Source organism: Xylocopa sonorina, chromosome 7 (assembly GCF_050948175.1).
Source record: "Xylocopa sonorina isolate GNS202 chromosome 7, iyXylSono1_principal, whole genome shotgun sequence".
Taxonomy (NCBI): domain Eukaryota; kingdom Metazoa; phylum Arthropoda; class Insecta; order Hymenoptera; family Apidae; genus Xylocopa; species Xylocopa sonorina.
The window spans coordinates 4,108,779-4,133,082 of NC_135199.1; the positions used below are offsets into that span (position 1 = coordinate 4,108,779).

General features: G+C 43.0%; 3 protein-coding genes across 4 annotated transcripts in view; 2 read left to right on the plus strand and 1 right to left on the minus strand.

Annotated features, from left to right (window-relative positions):
• The window catches only part of Cwo (transcription factor cwo), a 377,930-nt gene that overhangs the window by 324,099 nt on the left and 29,527 nt on the right, over window positions 1-24,304 (plus strand). The window contains exon 2 of one of the 2 annotated variants that reach the window (XM_076898233.1): window positions 17,026-17,136. The exons of the other annotated variant lie outside the window; for it this stretch is intronic. Coding sequence (XP_076754348.1) covers window positions 17,072-17,136 — 65 coding nt within the window. The 5' untranslated portion in view covers window positions 17,026-17,071. The remainder of the gene's footprint in view (window positions 1-17,025; window positions 17,137-24,304) is intronic. 2 annotated transcript variants of the gene reach the window in all.
• Eif3g1 (eukaryotic translation initiation factor 3 subunit g1) lies at window positions 287-2,131 on the minus strand. Its single transcript, XM_076898506.1, has 3 exons — window positions 1,977-2,131; window positions 1,141-1,602; window positions 287-1,067 (listed from the first exon to the last, which is right to left on the minus strand). The coding sequence occupies exons 2-3, from the start codon at window positions 1,583-1,585 to the stop codon at window positions 655-657; spliced, it is 858 nt and encodes a 285-aa protein (XP_076754621.1). The 5' UTR covers window positions 1,586-1,602; window positions 1,977-2,131; the 3' UTR covers window positions 287-654.
• Scaf6 (SR-related CTD associated factor 6) lies at window positions 2,124-8,815 on the plus strand. The gene is made up of 8 exons (XM_076898505.1): window positions 2,124-2,323; window positions 2,877-3,047; window positions 3,658-4,321; window positions 4,394-4,465; window positions 4,713-5,109; window positions 5,191-5,594; window positions 5,845-6,210; window positions 6,792-8,815. The coding sequence occupies exons 1-8, from the start codon at window positions 2,305-2,307 to the stop codon at window positions 7,084-7,086; spliced, it is 2,388 nt and encodes a 795-aa protein (XP_076754620.1). The 5' UTR covers window positions 2,124-2,304; the 3' UTR covers window positions 7,087-8,815.

Consider the following 24,304-nt stretch of genomic DNA (forward strand, 5'->3'; position numbering starts at 1 on the left):
GTTAATTTGTATCGTAATTCCTGTTTTTTTTTTCTGTTGCAATGACAATTGCATCGCGTATGAATTTAACACTTAGAACTGCGATAGTCGTATTTATTGCATCGATACCGTATTATTTTACGTTTAAGCGGTTAAGATAAATGTATTCAGTGTATTTGTTGAGTGTATAAAATTTTAATATAAAAATATTGAAAAGCAGAGTTTCTCTCTTTTCATGTAATAAACATAAATCTAAAAACAGGAATGAAAATTTGGCGTCGGAATTATTCAATGAATGAATACAAAATTTCATGGTATACGATTCGTGTTTAATTAAAAAGATGCTAGGAATACAAATTACACCCTAATGGATGTACCATTTTTTACAATAGCGAATTGCAAGAGCCTTGAATAAGTCGAAAGTGGCAGTAAATTGTGACACCAGGAAGCAAAATGCTTTTTTATAATTGGTAAAATATTATTTAGAAAATTATATTAATGTTAATATTCTTATAAATGGGTTCACTACTCTAATTTTCATCGTGCAAAGATTAAGATGTTGAAATAAAGTTATTTATTTGCTTCCTGGTATCACAATTAAACGCTAGCATATTTCCTACATTTTTACACGTTGCGAAATTCAGATAACAAGAACTGAATGTTCACTTAACATATTTAATTATTTTGTTGCTGAGGTTTTGACCAATCTACATTCAAGATAAGATGATCGTAACCGTAACCATTGAGGGTAGCAATGGCTTTAGCAGCCTCCATTCTATACTTGAAATGTACGTATGCAAATCCTTTGCAAAGATTGGTTTGCTTATCTTTAGCGAGGTAAAATTTCAAAACAGATCCGAATGGCTTGACAAGTTCATCCAAATCTGCATCCGTAGTACTCTCTGATAAATTGGAAATACGAATAGCAGTGGTGTCGTCGCGTCTTTGCATTTGCATAGAATCCCCACGTTTATTGCCTCCGTCGCGCATACCAGGTGGTACATATTTGCTACCCTGAGGTTTCAATTCTGTCATTGCTCCAGGAGCACCAGCATTAACCAATGGCTTCTTATCGTCTGGCACTTTACCTGTAAATTGTATCGTATATTACATAAAATCGAGCAACATTAAATGAATGAAATTTCTAATAGCAAAACATACCTCCGGCAAGAACAGTATCTTTGTAAGGACACTTGGTGGTCCAATGGTCACCGTTGCAATTACGACATTTCACTTGACCTTTGTCTCCCATATTCTTCAACTTGTCTAGGTTATCCTCTTCAACCTTATTCTCTTCTTCCTTACTGGAAATAAACTGCATAAACACATCTTCACCGCCTACTGTGGTAGCAGGATTTGGCCCAGGTCTATCGTCTGCAGAGTCTCCGAATTTGGCCCAATTTTTACGTGCAGCAATTGTCTTTGAAACGATACGCCTTTCAATCTTGTATGTACGAACGACTTTGACTTTCTTATTATCTTGATTGTATTTGTACTCTGTGAGAACTTTAAATCCGTTTTCGTACGTCTCTGACGGTGGGGGCAACGCTCCTCCCTCCTCCTCAACCTCATCAGCCCAGCTGGATTTTACTTCTGCCACAGGCATTTCTGAAATTTATGTGACTAACGAAGCCAAAACTGATTATTAACGATGAATTCGAACATTCTTAAGTGATCAGCAACAATGCACGAAATAGAAACTACTTTGAGTATGACAGACGTGACAGTGATTTATAGGTTAAGTGGGAAATTAATTACGAATTACTGCGGAGAAATAGCAATATTAGTGATTTTAACACTATTTAATCACTGTGTGTTACGAGTAATTAGAATTAAACAAACATGTGCCGAATGTAACAAAAGAATTGAAAGATATTGTTCTTTGTATACATAGAACACAGTATTGGAAAACACGTTTAGATTATATTATGGAAACGCATTAACTTTTAGAAAAGCTTGATAATTTATAGAAAATATTTTTTCTTCAGAATACTTACTCTGTAAAGATATCGTAGAAATAATTGTTGCGAATGTGAATACTGCGGAAAATCTGACACAAAAGTAAATCCTTGGAAGAGCGAATGAAAATGAGCCGAAATGGTGGTATTTCCGCGTGTGATAAGCCAGTGTGTCAGCAGCTCTGGCGGTCGTTCGTTGAAACATGAATAGTTCGGAATTAATGGCGACGTCTAGCGTTGTCGTGTTCAGTGTGAAAAAATAATGTTTTCCGTAACCGTACGCCGCCTCGTATACGGATAAGTGTTAACGAAATTAAAAACGAACGTGTTTAAATTCAGTGTGAAAGTAAAGAGAGCGATCGCAATAATGGACCAGGCACCGGCAGGTAAGAAATAAATGTTGTGAACTTGCGATTCGGCCAAGCGCGGTGTTGCACATTCTGACCCCGGGCGAGCATATTAACGTTCGATCACTTTTATTAATCGTAATCTGTATGATCTGTCGTTTCTAGCATTTTAGTTAGTCAGAATTGAGGACTCGTGAGTTTCCACGAAATGGAAATAATGAGATACGTTTAAAAAAAAAAAGACAAAATGTAGATTCTAACTAGTAGGTTATGTAAACCTGTGCAACGCATTAGGCTACCATTAAAAAAAACTATTCGCTCGACGAATTAAATTGTCTCCAGGCAAACCTTCAGTAGATATATTATTTACAAAGTGACAAGCTTCAAAACAGATTCAATATTTCAGGTTTCAGTGGGCTGATTTAAGACTGCGTACTTTAAAAACAAAAAAAAATATATATATATATATAAGAGATCCTATTTCAGTACTGTATTTAAATTATCGCCACTTATATTGTGATAATTGTAGAAAGTAATTCATAATTATCAGGCCACTTCTGGTAATTCTGTTTTATTTTGGTGTAATACCCAGATACAGAATTAAGGAACATCATAGACAAACTGGCACAGTTTGTGGCTCGTAATGGACCAGAGTTCGAGCAGATGACGAAAAACAAGCAGAAGGACAACCCAAAGTTTGGTTTCCTGTTCGGCGGGGAGCACTTCAACTACTATCAATACAAAGTGACTACAGAGCAAGCCAGTAAGTGGGATACAGCCCCTTAACAGCTACAACAATTGAGAAGCATAATGGCCATGCTTTATTCAACGAACAAGGAATGACTTTGAAAAAAGAGATACGGGTGAAAGGGTCTGAATTCGTCGTAGCGAACGTACAAAAAACTATTATTCATCGAATATGAGCACTTCGTTTCAAGATTTTGGGATTACTATTTATTAAGCAGAATGCTTTAGCTAAAAGACATATTCTCTTTCTTGGCAATGGTGATTTTAAGAAGATGTAGTTTTAACATTCTTACTGGAGCTTATCTAATACGGACTACATTGTTGATATGTTGCTTCAATCTATGCGTGGGAACTGCACCCCACAATAATACCCTGTAATGCCCTAGTACTGTAAAAAAAAACGTAAAAATACATGTGTACATATATAATATATAAAACAGGGAAAGAGTATAGTGCTCCCAAAAAACTTACTGAATTTTCAATATAATTCTCTCATAACTGCCAAGAATTTTATTATGCACTGGTAGAAGATAAGACTCAACAGAAATTGGACTATTTGTATACTTTTTCAATATCCATTGAAGGAATCAAACATCTTACAATAATCCACCGTCATTCGTTTACAGTTTTAAAGCAAAAAGGAATAAATCCAATGCAAAATGCAGACCCACGTTTAAACGTTTCGCAGCAGCAGCAAACAGCCGCTACCGTCGCGCAGCCACTGAATAACGTCAATCTTACGTCTGGCCTAAATACTCAAAACAATGGATTGAATCCGGTCGTGGGGATTGGACCAGTTGGAAATCAAGGTGGTCCAGTTATACCTGGGGTACCAGGACAAATCGGAGGACCAGGAAATGCAGGACCACCGATTGGACCAGTCCCTGGTGCTATGGGAGGTGTGAACCCACCCATTGCTGGTGTTACTCAACCGGTTAACATTGGAGGACCTCCTGGATGGCTTCAAAATGAACTAGCGAATCTTCAGTCGCAACAGACCACGCTACAGGAACAAGTTAGACAATCGGAACAAAATCTGGCTGCGCAACATGCTGCATTGATGGCACAACAACAAGGGAGGGTTGAGGATGCTGTAAGACAAGCTCAAGAGACAGCTTTGCAGAATAGTGCGCAGAGCACAAATACCGATCTCTCAGCGTTTGATGCAGTATTACAGCCTATCATTGATAGCTGCACAAAAGATAGCATAAGCGCAGGAAAAGCCTGGATACTTCAAAACTCGGTTACCCCGCAAAGTAATCAAGTCGTTGCGGATCATTTACTAAAAAAGTATGTTTTACATATCACTTTAATTGCATACTATTAAAAATAAACCGATTCATCCTTAAATGTTTCTTCCAGAGTGATTCAAGCAACTAATTTTAGTCATAAACTTCACATTATCTATCTGGTCAACGATGTCTTACATCATTGGTAAGTATGTTTATGTTGAAAATGGAATTGCAGATTTTATTTTGGAACCATTCATAAAAATCAAATGTCTTTTACTTCTATCTTAAATTTAAATCTTCTGTATTTTAAGTTAAAATATATTTTTATACCCGGTACAATATTATGCGAGACTTAGCACTTCGATTGCAGTATAAATGATAGTTGTTATAAAGTTTGATAACTTTCGTGAAAATAGTCGAGCGCGATATTTAATTTTAAACTTCTTTAGTGCAAGAAAAAAGTCTATGGATCTTCGCAAGGCAATGGAAAGTGTTGTTGTTCCCATGTTCTGTAACACTTCACTAGCTGCATCCGAAGAGCAACTTAATAAATTAAATAAGTTGTTAAGTTTATGGGAGTCAAAAAATAATTACTTTGATGAAGGAATTATAGATAAATTAAAACAACCAAGCACGTCTTGGTCCGAGTATCAAGCTAATTTGGTTGCACAACATGCCAACGCAATTACACCAATCACCGCATCCACGAAACAGACTTTCGATAATTATCAAGCGCAACACCAAGCGTTTGTCACGCATGCTTTAAGACAAATTCAAAATATTGAGCAACAAAAAATCGCTATTGATCAACAATTAAAAGCTCCACCTCCGCCACCACCTCAATTAGTAAGTCGCTATTTCTTTAGTTCGATCATGTCTTATATTTAACTTTCTAACCAAATCTCAAAGGAGAATAATGCTTTGCAGAATCAGCAGAACATGTCAATACCACCTAGTCATTCCGGTCCTCCTGCACCAATAGGTACAGAAGTAAATTTCAGTCAACCACCGCCCGGGTGGGGTGTACCTGCCGGGAATGAACCACCGCCATTTTCGAATGTACCGTTACCAGACTTTTCAAAACCTCCTCCTGGTTTTCCCCTCCCACACGTTATACCCGAACCCTCCGTCGAAGATTTAATGCCTAGTATGCCTTATTACGAACTTCCGGCTGGTTTGATGGTGCCTCTGATCAAGTTAGAAGACGCAGAATACAAACCTCTGGATCCAGAAGCTATCAGGCTTCCACCACCCGCTCCTCCTAGTGAACGTTTAGTAGCCGCCGTTGAAGCTTTTTATGCACCACCGAATCATGACTCTCCACGAGATAGGTAAGATCACGATGCAAATTATACTTATAAATTGTCTGATTCTACTATGTAGTTGTATATATACGATTGGATCCACACATATCCGTACAAAACTCCGTGAATTACCGTGAATTTTTTACGCGTATAAAGTCTTGCACTTTACTAAAAAAGAACTCACGCTCACCAACGTAAAGGGTGATTAGATTAAGTTTGATTAGATTCATTTGAAACGTTGAGCAAAGTTTATAATCTAGATGTGTACGTATTGCAGTGATGGATGGGAAAAATTAGGTTTATACGAGTATTATAAGGCAAAGAATGCTGCGCGTAAACGTAAAGAAGAGGATGTAGCAGCCGGTATAAGGCAAAAGTCAAAATCGCGATCGCCGATTCTGAGGCCACGATCCAAAAGTCCTAGTCCACCAAAGAAACGATATCGAAGTAAATCTCGAAGTCGATCACGCTCAAGATCGAGAGGTAGAAGTAGATCTAGATCCCCCGCTGCCAATCATAGACGTAACAGTCGTAATAGCAATCATAATAACAGAAGTCGGAGAAGGAGAAACAGTAACAAGGATCGAAGTCCTGACAAGAGAGCGGATAGGCAAGATCGAAGTCCGACACCGCCTAGTTTCCTGTAAGTATCTATAATTATAGAAAAGGGGTTTCGATTTAGGCCATTCAAAGATAATTTTTTTTTCGCGCATTCAAGAGATCAAAGCCTTAATAGTACAAATGTGTCGTGTCCGAACGCTTGATTTAAGCGTAAGATAGGTATGCGCGACCATGCATTTATCGCGCGAGTGTTTCAGTGATACAAATCAAAACTGTAATTATAAATTTTTATGAGAAATTATTACCGCTAGATAACGCCACTTCCAATTAAAGCGCTCCACTATATGATTGTGCTAGTAAACATAGAATGAAAATTTCTAATTAAATTACATATTAAATTACATTTTTATCTTGAGGTCGTCGCGAGTTTGCATGCTCATTTACGTATTCTTATGTAAGGACACAAATTTCAGCTAGTTTCATAACTGTATGATTATGCCGTTGACGAGTGCGTTGGTACAAAATTCAGTTGCACGTAGGGGCTCTGGTTCTTTGAGAGTTGTAGAGGAGATGGCTTCGAACGGTTTAAATCGTAGCCCTTTATTATAGTAGAAAGTGACAACATATGTGAAAGTTCAATTTCTACGATTGAATTTCTTTCAGCGGGTCGACGTACAGTAAAGCTCCTCAAGAAATTAGTATCGACGAGAGTAACAAGGGTCATCAGTTGCTCAAAAAAATGGGTTGGGGTGGTGCGGGACTTGGTGCCAATGAACAGGGTATTGAAGCCCCAATATCTGGTGGTGAAATTAGGGATAAAAACGATCAATACAAAGGCGTCGGTATTAATCTAAATGATCCGTACGAGAACTTTAGGAAGAGTAAAGGTCAAGCATTTATTACTAGAATGAAAGCAAGAGCGGAGGAACGTGCTGAAGAAAGGGGCGAACGGGACTGAATATAATCAAGTAAAAAAAAAACTACTAAATTTGTCTATAATCCTTTCGATGAGATATAACTATCGTGCAGTATGAATTCGTATGGTGTGTCTCCACAATTGTGGTCGACACAAGTTTCGCAACAGTCAGCTCTTCGTAATCCTGTCGCATAGTTCGTATAAGGATTCAATCTCAGTGATCTTTATATTTTTTCAGTTTCTATTCATAGGGTAGTGAATACTTTCCCATTCATTTCCTCATTTCTTTCTATTCATGTTACATAGTGATTGTTTAGTATTGAAATTACAAAGTTACACCTGTACATGTTATATAATTTTATATTCTTCGTTAGAAGTAACGACATATTGATTATTTTATATTTTTAAATACTTCGACGAAACGGAATACGTATATCGCGTTTTGACGTTGTGTCGACCGTTTGTGGGTGTAAATCATTTATCTGTACATTTCCGTGCGAGGAAACTATGAATGAGTGATGAGGAAAAAGAGAAAGAGTGTTGTTTATAAAAAAAAGGATCACGTTAGTTTACGACACGGAGTGCACCAAGAGTGGCTGTTAAATACTAAATTCAATTTTCATGGTGCATGATGCGAAAGGAGTAAAAGAAGAATATAATTTTATTCGTCTCTTGTACATTATGTACAAAATACTACTCGATCTTCGGTAAGATTATCGCTAATAATACTGACTACGGATATCTCGAGACACCTCAATAGAAATAACTGAACATACCAAAAGGACCGAGTATTAAAAGTCGACCAGTCGCGCGGTTAACGTTCACCGTGAATTTAACAGCGAGATTACATTTTAATTGTATCCCACACGACACCTATTAAAATTCTATTCTGCTCCCATGTGAAAACGGTAAAACTGATTTACTAATGAATGTCCGTGCAAGGGAATAAAAGGACCTTTCTCGTGCAGTCATCATCGGCACGTAAAAAAAAGTATGAAACTAAAAAAAAGTACTTGTATTTAGTAAGTTAATAAATGATTATATTGGATACACAAAAATGAATCAACGAATAAATATTGTACGTTTAAACGTAATGGTAAGAAAAGAGAAAAGAATTGTGAAAAGAATAAGCGAGAGAAGAAGAGAGTGAAAGTGTTGGTAGCTATAAAATTAATAGCATGTCTTCAACGCGTGCTTGACGCACTGTCGTTAAACTCTGCGGAGAATCATCGAAGATACTTTCAAAGGCGATTAATTTAATCGGTTCAATGATATTCCAGAATAATATCGTTCGTAAATTCTTTTTATGCCGATATATTTATCGCCGGTTATCACGTGTGCACGGATTGAAAGAAAAATGAAAAATCCTGGTATACAACTGGCTGGGAATGGCTGGGACGTCCGATGGCACTGTTAATCGTTGGTTGCCTTCTTGAACTCCCCCAGCAGCAGTGGAAGTCGAAACCGAATAAATCCAACGTCGAACCGGTTTCGCAACGATAACAGTCAGAAGCTACACACTTGGTGGCGTAAACAAAGTCAGAATGACGTGTGCGTCTACAGAAGCCACCCTATGAGGTCGCTCGGAGTTTTGATATTCTCTTTATATCACGTGATATTTTTCCATTCGTATGAAGGAAACCCATACAAACGAGAAGCAATAAAACACGTCTCCGTCTAATTACAAGATTTTAACCAAACATCGATATGTATTAAATTAGATAAACGTTGATTTATGTAACTGTTGCATATTTTTAAATTTCAATTCATTATTCACGGTGGTCGTAATATCATTTGATAAGCGTTTCTCAAAAGTCTTGGAGATAAGCAATTGGGCTTTAGGAACCGTAAACATTGAATTTCGTTAAAGGCAAAGGTCAACGATAACGCGCTACGGTTAAAGTAATGAAAGCAAGAAGAAGCAAATTTTGTGAGATAATATTTCTCGAGCTGTAGACGCGTTGACGAAGCAATATCGCGACTTGCAGTCGTATCGATATACTCGATGGTAATGTACTAGCACTTCTTCCGCGATCGATAATGCGTGTAATGATTTTAAAGAGAAAATAATGACCAGAAGAACATGTTCAACGCTCTCTTGTAGCTGTCTCGTAATCGAGTGCAATTTAATGCATCTTCGAGAGAACCCGTTGACATCACGTTGCAATGACTGTGACAAACGTGACAGCGGCAGATTTGTCGCTATCCAAAAGTCGCGTTTCCCGCGAGCCGGTCCGGTGCTTATCTTCGATCGAGAGACGACTGAATTTAAAAGAACCGGCTGCGCTCGTGGGAAACGGATTCATGCGTGTACAAGTTTCACGACTGATGCAGCACGTTTGACCAAAACGTGACACAGGACCCGAAAAAGTATGCAGAGATAAAAAATAGATTGCTTTAACGATTTGGCAGCAGCACGTATCCATGGATGCAAACGCCTGCTCCGAAAGTGTTATTCTTGGAACATATGTTTAGACCCGCTATGATATATTTTTAGAAGAGAGTATCAATTATCAGAAATTGGCCGGGATTAATCAGTACATTAAAAACAATGTTCTCTTGCACGCCAACTCGTTGCTATTTTTAAGTAGATATTTTTTTTCCCCATTCGGCTTCTAATTTTGTTACGTATTCGAGTCGGATGCATTCAAATGTGTAGCTATAAACGGTGATCTATAATACGAAGTTGTACCCCCTGACCTTTCGGATACTCGTTCCATTGATGAAGCAGGTATCTAATTTTATGACACGGTTCGTAACATATAACTGTTTAATGGATCTAAGATTAGAAGCCAATGCGTTATATACGTACAAAATAGCACGTCATGTTAATTCTTCTATTATCTTATAGAGGTAGAGCTGCAAGAATTTACGTGAAATTCATCGACGCTATTCCGAGCATGCGAATTTTTATTATACCATTAAGGAAGATGAGAGTCATTCTACTAACCACGAATAACAGGCGTCGTATATCATTTTACTCTTGTTTGTCAAGATTTTCACGGACGCAGTCAAATTAGAACGACTCTCGTTGGATCTATTAAGTCCACGGATCCGTATAAAGACATATCACGGACTTGTTGCCTCGATTACGACAGTGCGGCATTCCGCAATATTATACGACGAACGTGAAAACAGCTTATGAGGTTACTGTAACGTTCAAGCAGGCGAAATGAAATTTTCATTAAACAGCTGAAAGACATTGAAGAATTTTAAAAGGAATGGAGAAATTGAAAAGTTTCATTTTTGACATTCGCTGAAACTGTTATCCAAGTTGAACGTTAAAACGAGTTTTTTATTTGTACGAGTGCATGCGTGCGAGTAGAACGTATAACTGTTCAAGATACAAAAAGAATAATTCGATTTTACAATCATTTATTCACCGATGCTTGACAACTATACTACCTTTTGAAAGTCAACTATAAATCAGCAACTGTCGCAGGTAACAGGTGACCTCATAGTAATCAGAAACCGGATCTCGCACTCGAGACGCGTATTTAGGCCGGAAGTATGATGCCTGGGTGCACTTTAAATAGTCACCCGTGCTGTTCGTTTCCTTATACGGAGGTATCGATAACGAGAATTCATCGTTGGCTCCCAACGAACATTCTAGACAGCCTATTTTTGGTATTATGATAACAGAGCTATGATTAGCTTATTCGTGTTGTTAGTGGCGATACTGGTATAGAATTTTATCTAAATTTAAATAACGCAATGTCATAAATATCAAATCGGAGCAGCGTATTGTTTTCTGCTTTTTTTTTTCATTTAAACGCAAGATTATTTACAAATAGTAATGAGCATTCATCGAGCAATGCATTTATCGTTCAACAGAGAAGTAGAAGAGTCTGAACCACTTTCGCCATTGAACGAAGGATCGAAATGCTCCTAAAAGTCGGCACTCGATGATCTCTCGGCCTATACCTGGTTATTATTCGCGAGAAGGACTTTGAACAGTCAGCGTTTCTTCCGTTCGCTTCGGCACCTTCTCTTTCTCTCGCGGAGGAAAGGTGCACGCAAAGAGACGGCACGATGAACGTGCAACGATCGGCATAGCTGCGTGTCAGCCGACACGGACAGAGAAAACGGGTTAGCGTGACTCGTGAATTAGAGAGAAACGCGTGCATTAACGTAACCACGAGAGGGAGAGGATCGCGGACGAGGATGGAGAACGATGGGTGCCAGGCGGGTCGGACAAGGACGAGGAGAAGGTACCGCGTTACATTCCACGTGATCGAGAGAAGGGCACGCCTAGGCCGTCGAGTCACGCGCTCGACCACGCGTTTACCCTTACCGACACGTGCACGCAATGTGCCCGACACCGCGCGATCGGTAGAACAAGACTGTTTGGTTATTTTGCACGTACGGTGCACGATGACATCTCCTGAACGTTGCTCCGTTATTGCACGTCGAATTGCGAACGATATCACACCATCCGGTTACGTTAGGTCGACGGACCGTCAGTCTTTGGTTATTATCGGTACACTTTTTATTCGGTTCCGTTCCGGATAATGCAACCTCTCGATTGTGTAATAACACGTCCCCCGCGTTCTCTCGCTGTTGGACAATTATTAATCCTGCTCCAATTAACAACTTTGTCACCGGGATGAACTTGAATATATCAGCAGTATTGATTGGAGAACCAGTACGAAAAAAGAACGAATTCTATTTCCGAAACGAGTTCGCACAGTCGATTACCGAATGAATCATATTTTCAACTTATGCGAACACGATATGCTACTAATGAAGTCACAAGATTATTTATAAGTAACTCTCGTGTGCTATTGTTCGCAGCAAGTGGATTCCCCATGCTGTCTGGTAAATCGTTAATTCGGGTCCCAAGGTTTAAAGGAGGAGCGTGAGACAATGCAACGTAGCTACATTGTCCGATGTGTGGTTTCGTACGATAAAACGGATAGAAACATTCGTGGGATTTTCAGGTTCAAGTACGAAGCCGTGTTCGGAGGTTCGTATCTTGGGAACGCGGGGACCTATCAGGATTCGTCCGCGGGAACCGAGAATTATCCAGGGCGAGAAGGGTACGCGTGACGTAACGGCTATAATTATGTATCGGGCAAGCGAATGTTCTAATTTGCCAAGGACAAACGAGCGGACATATCTGCGAGACGTGATTTTCAGGCGATAACCGAGGGGAAGCACCTCGATGCGCTGGCGATGCAATCACCGTGATGTAATTGCTTTCACGTGCCCTCGCTCGACCCTTGTGTAACGTTCTTCTCCTTTTTTTTTATATATATATCTATATGTATATTGTTCTAAAACCGTGGCTCCGCATCAATTTCACTTTGTCACGTCATTGCTAATTCAACGCTCTTCGGGTTTACGTAATGCGAGGCACGCGTTCCACGCGGGAATTGCGTAAAAAGTGAAAGAAAGGGACAAGACGATAGGGTGACATACCTACAATTCTTCCAGCCAATTTTAAATGTCCCGTCTGGAATACATCGTTACGATTGCCGTGCGACGTACGAAAATACCCGCGGTACACAATGGCGGTGGAAAACGTGCGAACATCGCTGAATATTCATCGACATGTGTCCACCCACGGTGGACGTTCTATCTAAAAGTCACGTAGGCGCACGGTGGGACATGGCCACCGTTCGTACGGTGCACATAATTTAATTCCAGGCTCAAAGAGGAATCCGTCGAGTGCTCTAGAAGGAATTTAAATTGCTCCGTCCCGTGGCAGAATCCGGAATCAAAGGTTAAAGATCTGGTCGTGATAACGAGCAAACGACGCCCTATCAGACCTACTTGCTGCGTTCTACCCGTTCGCGCGTACCGAAATACCCTCTGTCTGAACGGCACGCTCAATTGACGAACATTGGGTTCAATAATTTCTTTTCAGAGCGGCCGCGAAGACCGGGCCGACTAATGCGCGACACGTAATGGTGTACCAGATCAAGAATAACCCGAAGTTGCCACAGATCGCGTTTATTTTCTCCCGAGCCGTGCAGAAAATAAGACGCCTATTTTTGAACCGGTCGCGTTACGCGCGTACTCGTGCATACGTCAAGTTCGTAGCCGCTTTAAAGGGGACACGAGCCAAAAAGTTCACGTTCTCGGTAACGTGAAGCATTTTAGCCGAATACACTCTATGTATCGAGTATGTTGAACGATGGTCTCTCATTTCACCGAGCTGTTTAGTAATCGTTAAATATAGCCACATTTGTAATTTAGTACTCTTTTCGAACAACACCAGTATCCATCGAAATTGTTCGTAGAAACTTGTGACAACGTTCGCTCGTGATGTAAAACGATTTATCTCTCCTTTTATTCTTCTTTGCACGCGTAGCCCTCCTATTTACGGATTGGATCGTTCGTCTTGGAATTACTTGTTCACGAACAAGTCACCGTTTATATAATCAGAAACGTTTATACTTTCTAGTCCGTCTGTGGACGTCCAACGTCATAAAAATGTTTCGTAATGGGTAAATCTCGGGCGGGTAAAAACGCATCGTTAACTGCATTCTCCGACTGCGTTCGTCGTAATTTCTTTTCGGCTTTTAATGCAGTCGCTCGATCGACCAATGAACGTAATCACCTGCGCGACGTGTTCGAATCGCGTGTGTACGTGCAATACAGCCGAGATCTGAATTCCACAGGTGACCCGTAAAACTAGAAAAGTATGCCGTCTAGATCGAGCGTTACAATCAAGATCGCAATCGATTAATTTCGCATTTAAATCGGTCAGACGTTACCCTTTCTACTTTTCTGCCTCGGCCACGTTTCGTCGTTCGTAACGAAAGCGTGCAACGACCTTACTCGTAAAGGTTGCCTCCTTGTTAGTCGCGTTTCAAGAGAGACACGCGTGGCTGAAAATTAGCAGCAACCAGAATGCACGTCGAAACCTATTTATCACCCCCAGATCTCGTTTGGTTCCACAGCGTATCTCCAGCAACTGCGATCCGATAACCCAATTTCCTGCGATGCAAACGCAAATTCAACCGAAGCATCATCAAGCGCCGATGCTGAATAATTAGAATTCAATCCGCTCGGCGAGACAAACGCGACGTTCAAAAGGAACGCGGCGGACGTGCGCGTGGTCGAAATTCGCAGCGCACGCAAACGCAACGGCGCGCGGATACAAAAAACACAACGGAGCCTGAATATCCGTCGAGTCTGCGGTCTCGTACACCGTTTCGATCCGTCCGTGGAGAGAGCGAGGATAGAGCCCACCGCACGTAGACCGTGATCGAGAACGGACGAGAAGGCGAAGCGAAATGGAAATAAAAGGTAGCGAGAGAGACGGCCGACAGACTCGAAGGAAGGGTTGCAGTCGTTGAGGAGTATACCAGCGGCGAACGGGCCGAAGGGGGAGCTGGATCGAGCGCGTGACAGGACACGTGACCGGGAGCACACGGTGCTCGCGTGACCGGCCCCGTGACGTCACGCGCACGTGTCACATAGCGTGGTAACCGCTTATTCCTCTCTTCGTTCAACGCCGCGTATCCAACGAACCTCCTGCACCTTCCGTGCCTCTCCACGCGTTCACCATTCCCGTGTTGGTCAGTAACGTCTCAAGCCCCCGCTTCACCCCTTTCGTCCCAGACTTTCACCTGGAAAGCCGCCATTTTTTTTTCTCCTTCCGCGCCGAGGCGCCCGCCGACTACGAAATCGTAGCGCCTCTGCCCGCGGTCCGCGTCGCGATGCGCGGGCAAATTTGCATCATCGCGCGGCGTCGTTACGTGGCGCGGCGCGATCCTCCGCGTCGAGGAAAGAGGGAAAGAAAAAAACTTACCCGGTTTCTCCTTGATAGGCCACGTTCAGCTGTATCGGCGACGAGATTCTAAGGAAATGGAAGGGTGAAAGCGCGCACTCGAGAAATTTAGTCGTGTTCGTGACACGGTATCGAGCAACGTCAACTTTGCGCGCTTAGCACCGCGCTTCTCGCGGTAGTTTCGAGAGACGGAGAGGAGAGTCTTATCTGTGATCCAGCCGCGGTAAAGCCAGTTAAATCATTTAGTTCTTTCTCTGTCTGCGACACTTTTCAGAACCTGAACTTCTGATACGGAATACGACAGATTCTGAGAACAGATACTTTGTATAGTACGTATTGTACGTTCACGTGCGCGGCTGTTTATTTATAATCGTATCGTAATGAACGATGATAGTACACGTTAACGTAACGCACAACGGTATGCCACGACTTCACGTCTAATTATTATCTTTATCGATTTATGATTCGAACGTCTGTACGAGGCAACAAGTTGTCGATGCGTAAGTAGATACTGCTTCTGTAAGACACCGTAACCCAACGTGGAACATTGGTTTTACATAAAATATAATATTTGGAATCAGACGAGTTGTATCGATCGGAATAGTACAATTGTTTAAGTATAAATCAACCTTCTTTGTTTTTGTTTTCGCGCAGTGTACAGGTGCGCGTATCGCTAAGTCTATTTCGAGATTACTATATCAATCAACGCGTAATATTATCAACACGTGATGTACTAAGAGCACATTGTCTTATCAGGATATTTCGCAAAGCTCCCAAGCGCACACTCATCGGCACTTCACCGTCGCTCGAAGATACCGTTGATTACAGGAAAGTCGAGCTACGTAACGACTGCTCGGTTATTATCTGTCGTAACGACGCCTGTATTTCAATAAGAAGGTCGCCTGAAAGGAATTAGCCTGATAAGGAAACGAAGATGTAACATACGCAAATGTATCAGCAGAAGAATCATATCTCGAGCGAGTAGAAAAAGTAACGGAGATATTAGTCGGCTTGCGTAGGGGTATCGAGTTGCGTGGCTCCAGGATCGATGGTTCCGTGCCTGAGACGGTTCTGGATCGCTCCCACCCGTGGTCTGCGTGCCACACCGCGGCCCATCGCGAGAATTGAACAGGGCCGCGCATTATACGCGTAGTGTAGCCTGCCAAGGAAACCACACGCGTTTGTATACGCCGCGATAACAACCGTTTCAGCTAGATCCCTTTTTTAGTTCGATATCACGCTCAGCATTCCAACCGCGAGCCCGTGCGGCACGGCGTGACCGCTGATCGGCAGAGAGAACGCGTGCGCTTATTCGAAAATTCAATTGTGCATGTCACGTGATCGCTGGTCCAGGGTTCATCCCGAGCGCCATCAAGCATTGTCACGTGAAATTCGTAGAGTGCATGCGTGCGCGGCCAGGGAGAGACGCGTCTATAGTTAAACGGACAAGGTGACGCGCGAGCGAAATACGCGGCCCGTTCGATTCTTACGGCCCTGCTAGTTAGTATATCGCGGAATTTCGCGGTCGAACGAGTCAACGGCCTTATCGTCGTTAGCATTTATGTCCCGGGATCGAATCGTGCATCTCGTTTTTCCTCCGTTATCGCTCGTTCCCGTAGAAACGCCTCGCGACGTGCAGCTAAGCAGAACTGGTTTAAAAATTCGACCGTTACGCTTGTAAGAGCTCCGTGTAACGAGAGATCGATCGGCGCGATCACCGGTTTCAAAAGGGGGTAAAAAAGGAGAGAAAAGAGAGAGAAAAAAAAAGAAATCGAGAAGCAGGAAGGAAGACAGAGAAGAAAAGAAGAGGGCGCCAGTACAGATATATCGGTGAGTGTGACTGGACGGAAAGACGTGGGCGATTCCCAAGTACCGGCCTCCTGGTCCGTCGTGTCGTTTCGAGTGTGTCAGTGAGTTTGTGGAGGCGAACCTAACCTAGTCGTCGGGTGCGCACTATCGATCAAAGAGCCATTGGTTTAAAGAGAGGACTCGACTCATTTTTTCTTTTTTTTGGGATATACCGGTTGTGTACGCGTAACTCCCCAGTCGGCGAAACGCTGTGCGTAAACGTTAAATTTCGCGCTCATTTACACCGAAGTTACTTCATTTAACGTGGCGTGACGTGCGTGTCACGAGCGTGAATCGAAAGAGGAAAGTTTTTCGATTCTCCCCGTGCGGGAACGGAAGCGGAAGGAGAGCGTAGAGGCACGAAAGGGCAAAGGGCAAAGGAGGATTAAAAGTCGGAAGTGATCGTGTTGTGCATCGGAAACGATTCTATGCGGCAAGATGATGGAGACACAGAATTACTGGGAGGACAACTCCGCTCATGCTATGCAAGTGAAATACGAAAGGTAACAAACTTCAAACATTTACCGATTGCGCGTTGAATTTTAAGTAAGAAATTTCATTTCGTTTCTCCTTTCTTAATCATTCCGATTCCGAGTACAACGGTACGTTATAAAGCACTTGCGACATGATTCATTGCTGGATCCTAGTATTCTTTCCCGTCAGCTGAACGTTCCACGCTGTTGACCTTGCCAGTATTATTCAGTCTGGTACCATCCAAAAATATTTACGTGGATCTACTACTACTGGCCGTACCGAGATCGCTCATTAAGTAGAATGAGCCAACGTTCGCGTGACGCGCGTTCGCACACGCTCGTATCAGGCTTCGCTGTTGTATTTAACTATGCGCTTGTGAGTCGTTTAAAACAAACGATCGCGCAGAATAATGTAATGTCGCATGGTGCAGGGAATTTTCGAAAATGTTGTTTGCGTTGCAACGTGCGGTTTGGCGGGCATTATGCAACAGTACGAACATAGAAAAACTCGTACCGCCGTTGTTACGCTTGTACAGATCGATATGACTGACCGATCTCGTTTAATCCAACGGGTTATTCGCGTACGGTAATTCTAGTTGGATTAATCGATTCGTATAGGATTCAACCTGTTAATTATCCTAATGATATTTATATCACAACAAAATCGCACGGATTTATTCGTAGGGACGATTAACGCGAACCTACGCGTTACTTGACGATACGGAAAACTACGACACTTGTTATCGCGAGCTTACAGGTGTACGATGTTGACGTCCTCTTTCCCCTTTCGCGTGGCAATATTCCCCCCAAGATATCAATAATTAGACTCGCACGGAAATTGCTTGTATCTTACCTGGAGTCCCGTACATTGCCCAAAAATTCATGGCCGCGGCAGAGATAAGATAGACAACGAAGAAACGGTCTTATCGTTGAATACTGATGTCAATTAAACTCGCACATCGTACATCATGCACCGCGTATATCATGATTAACGTATACGCTCGTGCACGATTCGCTGAAGATTCACGAAGCTACTTGAGAATCGGCAATTACGATGGTACAATGTATTGAAAGTCAGCTCCTCCATCGCGAGCTAAGAGTAATCACGTGTTATCGCGCTTATTTCCTCCAGTTATCCGTGTAATGGTCGTTCCTGTGCGCCGGTAATATCGGATTGAGATCAATTGTTACTTGCGTACCATTCACGAATTAATTAGCGCAGAGCAACGTTTCGTTCGTGCTGTATCGAAAAGGGAACTGAAAATCATTCGATTCGTTGGCTTTCATTGCATCGTATCGTGTTAGTTGAAGAGAGAGAGAGAGAGAGAGAGAGAGAGAGAGAGAAAGAGACAGGATTTGAGAAAGATATCCCGCTACTGGGTGTGTTGCATTGATATTCGCGGTTTCTATTGTCAAGGAGTATGACGTTTAAGCGTATTCAAGCAGCTCGTTCAGAAGCTTGTAACGTGCGACTTTCACGGGTATGTCGGAACAGTCGGTCATAAACACTTGCGGGGAGATCGAGAATAGACTGGAGACACGGTGTGTATATCAGGGTGTCGAGGGGCGCGCTGACAGCGGTCGCAGCAGCAACCGAGCAATTCTTACAGGCCACGCTATAGAACACGGTTTCGTATCTTGGCTGCTTGAACCGCCGCATCGGCCATTGACACTGCAGATCGATCCGCGCGGATTTATTTGAGCACCATCTATATAACGCAGGAACGTGTCCGTGTCCCAGCGTCGCGTGTGCCCGCGCGACAGACGAGTTCGTTGAATTTAACTTGGAAATTGATTTTTTTTATCCCTCACATCCGCCTCCGGAGACGGCGCATCGATTCCCCCGTTCCTTGGGATCCAGCTCGCAACGTACAGTCATCCACAGCAATCGAAATAAACCGTGGCGATCGATGTGGCGTTGCCAGCTGCATACCAGCCACGCGGTGAAATCATCGGCCCTTTTTCTCCAATTTCGTGAAACAATAACGGCGTCGGGGCATTGAGCTCGGGACTTTACGCGAACGCTCTTCTATATCTTAATTTTTCGAGATAACACGTGTTCTATAAATACGAAACACCGTGTGACATTCGGTAAGGAGATTCTATCTGATTAATCGGTAATTCGTAGGAGCAATAACTTCACGTTCTTATCGAACATACGTGTAGATAAGACGAGGCGGTATCAATTGAGATGATTTCGATACGTGTCCATTCCACGTTGGACTCACTTTTGCCGGTATTTAAGGTCCGAGATTTTCTTTAAACTGAAGCGTGCACGTCGTAGTTTGTGTGAAAGGAAGAAGCAAATTAATTTAGTGTAATCTCTCTCTGAAGTTTGAAACAATTTATCAAGTCTTTTCGGTGATTAGTACAGCTGGCAGAGGTTGCGGCGCCTGACACGACGATTTCGCTACTTTCAAGTAGATTCGGACAGACACGCGCTGTCAAAGTGATCAGTAGACTTAAAAGTCAGGAGAAGACCGCGGCGCGACGTGATGACTGATTCTACTGAAGGAGGCGCGGTAATCCATTCTACTGTAGAATCGCTGCGCGCAACGATCTTTGTCGACTTATTCTGAACACAATTTTAGAGTTTTTATGATTGTAAAAAAAAATATTTTAAGGAAGGAAGATCGTAGAATAAAAGGATTAAATAGTTGAGACCTTTGTGACGACGTAAACCTTTCTCAAAGGAACGCAAAGTATCGTGTGAGGAAATTTTAGAATTTTGTTGTCAGAATATTATAGTAGTGGCAATTTTTTTATAGCTGGATGTATGTTTCTGGAAAAATTGGCGCTTTCGCGTTTTATCAATAAGTTGCAAAATATTGCGTACATAATAAAGACCATGATTAATCAAATTAATGGAGAGTGGTGGTTAAAACCGTATTTATCTGCGCGAACGTCAGAAATCATTTCGATTTTGCCAAATCTTTTAGTAATGCAGATATAAAATAGTTGTGTTAAGAATGCTGTAGAAGAAATTCGAACATAGTTAATAAATTTTCCGCGACTACACTTGATTTTAATTAGTCATCACCTGGAGATAAACGATTTATTGAGGAAACTTAATCTTTGATTCTGCTCGTTCACTTTTATTAATTGATTCTTTCCAGTATTTGAATCAATTCGTTTATCGTTTTCGAGAAATCTTTCCGAGTTTTCTATTTGTCCCCCATTTGATTAATACTCACGATAAGTAAAAGTAAATTAGATTTCTTCGAGTATCTGATAACGTTAATTTTTTTCTAGTTAACCCGTATTACTAAGCATATTTTGCTCTATTTGGCGTGTGTCACATATTTACCAAGTATTAATTTGAGAACACGATTGTTCTTCGTGGCTCGTTCAACGCAATATATAGCGAAAAACGGACAGTGAAACCGTGTCGAAATTTTTCGACCATAATTTCTGATGTTGGCACTAAAACTTTATTCACAAATTGCATTCATTAGAAACTACAGAACAATGGCTGGCGTAAGATTTGCTAGTCGTAAAAATGACGGGTCATTAGAAATATACCAAGGCTGAATTGTTTTCGCCTGTTGGAAGTTCAGGTGTCCATTACGGTTAATCAACGTTCCGTCGTGTTCGAAGAAAATGCTCGGAATCTAGCATTCGATTCGTTCACAGTTTCTCTGGTGACTGACCCGCTACCGGTGGCTAACATTCCCGAAGCCACCGAATGGCGAGGGAAGATCGTTCGCTTCTTGTTTTCCGGAGTTCGCGCGAACCGTTCGCCGGATGCACGGCTACGGTCTCTCCTCTTTCGGTCACGTAGGCGCTTGTTGCCTCTCTGGCGCACTGTAATTCGCAAACGCAAGCCGATAATATCGATTGGATCGTTAAGATGTCTGCAGGCTGTTCTATATTTATCCTAGGAATGTATGCCCCCGCGCGCGCGCGCGATTTTCCACCAATCTTTTAATCTACCTCCATCCGTTCGAAGAAGATCAAAAGATCACATGGTGCAAGCGAAATTTTCGCGAAACTGTAGCCGAGCTATTGACGCGAGTTCCACGGAATGCGATGATAAAGAAACCGCAAAACACCTGCATCCTCGAACAATAGGTAGCTACGCGCATAGAGGTCGATGCAACGGAGAACGGAATTGCGTCGATCGATGATAAATTATAGTTACGCGAGGCAGCGGCGTCAACCAGACCGACAATGACCGCCGCGTTGCATTGAATGCAATTAACCTGCCCTCCCCCCCTCGTCTACCTCTCCTTCTTTCAGTTATGCGTAAAACGTAGGCTCGATCGCGTGCCTCTGTTTCACCACCGTCTTGACACAGATATCTCCCCTGTTCGCGTTCTGGTGGTTATCGCGGATCGAAACGAAGGCTCTGGCATACATACTTACCTCGTTCATCCTGATCGTGTCACGCCGGGACGGCGTATCGATCTCCTTTCGTTCTCGACGTTTCTTCTCCTTGGGATAGCCGCGCGGAATGCGCGACGGAATTGGGAACGGTCGACGTCAGCGAAATTCAATCTCGGATCGTTGTCCGTCACTTTTCATCGCGTCCTTCGAGCTGCGGCCAGTATGCAAGCGTGCGAAACGAGCACTTGCTCGCGAGCGTCGATTGACCGATGTTTACCATTCTCAGGTCCGGTTGACCAATCTGCAGTCCCGGGCGCTCGTTTCGAGCACCGGAGATTGCACCAGGCCGCTGTTACCTTGTGTTTGACGAGAATTTGCGTATACCAAGCAAGCGATACCTCTGTAAATCGTTGTCTCAACAACGATCGAGAGGTTCGACTAGAGCAAAAGCAGCGTGATTAAGACGAAAGAACAATAATCAGAGCGATGGAGATGTCTCGGTGTAGTCTCCTTTATTTTCTTGCCGCGCGCATATTTACATTCGTGTTTGTTTAATATAATTATCAACAGGCAGCGCATACAAACATCGAGCGTGTATTTTTCCTTTGGCGCAACGGCGGGCTAAGTACACGTCGTTTCGTCAGCGACGCGAATTTGTTGCTTTACGACCGGGCTGTTTCGGTGCATTAAAAATTTTCCATTCATGAATCCGCTTTTGCGTCTCGTCGCATCGTTATTCTGTTAACGTTCATCCTTTATTTGCGCGGCGAACGCCACGAGGTGTCTGTCAAACAAATCACGAGCTCGGAGTTGCGCGAAGCGGTGTCTGAGCACGGGTGTCTGTTTCTACTGCGACACTCGTCCTCCCAACCTACATACAGGCGCTGCCGCGCGGAAATATCCGTAATTCTGTTTCCAATACGACGTACCACCGTTACAAAATTATTGATAAATGTTCCGTATCACGTGTTTGCTTTCAATATACCTCTAGCTCATACGTTTCCAAACGAACAATTGAAATTTGTAATCCGTCGATACGGTAAGAAGCGGAAATACCGATATTAGCTATCAATCGATCACTAATTTACACATTGCATGAATACTGCGCGGCGAAGGGTCCAAGTGTACAACGGTTCTGTGCACGTTACTGTGCATCGTCGTGCTGCAAAAGTGCAGTTTTAACCTTGCTGTTGCGTGTTTACGAAAACATTGCGTTAATTGTCGTAATTACTCGCTCGCCTTTCGCAATTAACGGGTTAACGAAACCCAGCTTACTTTACCTGGCACGTATTTGTTTTCTTATGCCCGTTCGGACGTGCACGCGCGTTCCCAACGGCGAAGATAATGCCGTCCGAACGACGGAGAAGAACGGGCGGAAAATTTCGACGATAAAACGGTAAGTGTCGCGATAAGGTTTGAACGAGCGGCATAGCAAGTCTCACCGCACGATATTCGCTCTCTCCCCCGTTGCTAAAATTCCGTTCCACTAACGACTCGTCGTTAATCCCTTTTTATTGGCAATCGTCCGGCCGTGGTCGGCATAATTCCGACGACGTGCCCGAGGGACGTTTAGTGTCGCGCGAGAAAAAGTGAGAGTTACCTTGGCTGTTTCACGCTGATCGACCGTGCGTGTACGTACGTACGTACCTACGTCCATGCACACCGTGCACGCGTTCGTGTACGAGCTACGGAACACGGAGAGGGGCCACTCCGACTGATGAATGCGCGTGCACGTGTTGGTGGGCGTGGAAAATAGTACAACGATTTGATTAGCGGCGGGGGAGATGATTCATTGTGAAAAACTTCGAATTGTTGTAACATTGTTGAGCGTGGAGAGATTATACAGGCTGCTTTGTTGAACGCTCCATGTTAGCTTCCGCCGCTCGGCCGATATTCGATTTCCGTTCATCGTGCCAATTATAACTGTTACGCGATCCGTCGAATTATTTTACGTTGACGTTGGTCAAGCTTGGCGGCGATTAAGAGCTCGTATTCGCATCGCTCGCTCTCCTCGATGAATGAACAGTTTCGCGCATCAAAGGTTTCACGAACGTCATCCGTGGACGCATATTTCCTCCGAATGTCTCACGTTCTCGCTTTTGAACCGCGGTCGCGGTGCGAGTCAAGGTTCACCCTGAGAAATCGGGGTCGCCACGAACGGATTTAACACGCGCCGGTGAAACTATTTGTAGGATTATGAAATGTATTCCGTGGCCGTTGCTCGCGGGATAACGAGCCGCTCTCTGCAACCGTGGCACCGCGTGGACCGAGCCATTTCTCACAGTCCGTTCAAGCCTCCGGCTTCTGATCAATGCCTGATTTCGCTACTCGACGCTACCTGTGTCATCGCGATTCACCAAGTAGCGTCGCGATACACGGAGCAATCGGACCCCACCAGAACGGTCGCTGCTTTAGATTTCCGTATCGGGTGCTGGTTGGCAAAAGTGTGGGTGGCGGAAAGGAAATCGATACATGCGACGATAAGTGGGCGTACGAGGCGTAGAATCGTTCTCAGGAATTTTATGGTTCGCCTTATTTCGACCTGCGATATCATCGTCAACGCGAAACCCTTATTGATCTTGGGATACGGCGGGGGTAGATAATAGTCTATCGTCGGTTACGATTGTTCTCCCTGATATTGGAAGGCGAGAAGATTAATAGAAAAATAACTTTGAACGGTCAGGCAGTACATGAACACTCGATTCAGAAATTCGATGCGTAATTACATCGGTTGTGCTAAATATTCATGGAACAATATTTCGTTTCAACTTTGATCTTTCGTTTGGTCATTACGTCAGCGCGCGTCGAGCGTCTTTAGTCTTAATCTCTATTTCCTGTGATTAGAAGTCTATTAGAAGCCACGTGTAACGAC

What these genes read in the sequence shown, in the direction of transcription:
- Eif3g1 (XM_076898506.1), bottom strand. Translation starts at nt 1,585, where the DNA reads ATGCCTGTGGCAGAAGTAAAATCCAGCTGGGCTGATGAGGTTGAGGAG. An exon ending in AGATACTGTTCTTGCCGGAG is followed by an intron (nt 1,068 to 1,140) that starts GTATGTTTTGCT and finishes TACAATTTACAG; the next exon opens with GTAAAGTGCCAGACGATAAG.
- Scaf6 (XM_076898505.1), top strand. An exon ending in AGTGACTACAGAGCAAGCCA is followed by an intron (nt 3,048 to 3,657) that starts GTAAGTGGGATA and finishes ATTCGTTTACAG; the next exon opens with TTTTAAAGCAAAAAGGAATA. An exon ending in CTCCGCCACCACCTCAATTA is followed by an intron (nt 5,110 to 5,190) that starts GTAAGTCGCTAT and finishes AATGCTTTGCAG; the next exon opens with AATCAGCAGAACATGTCAAT.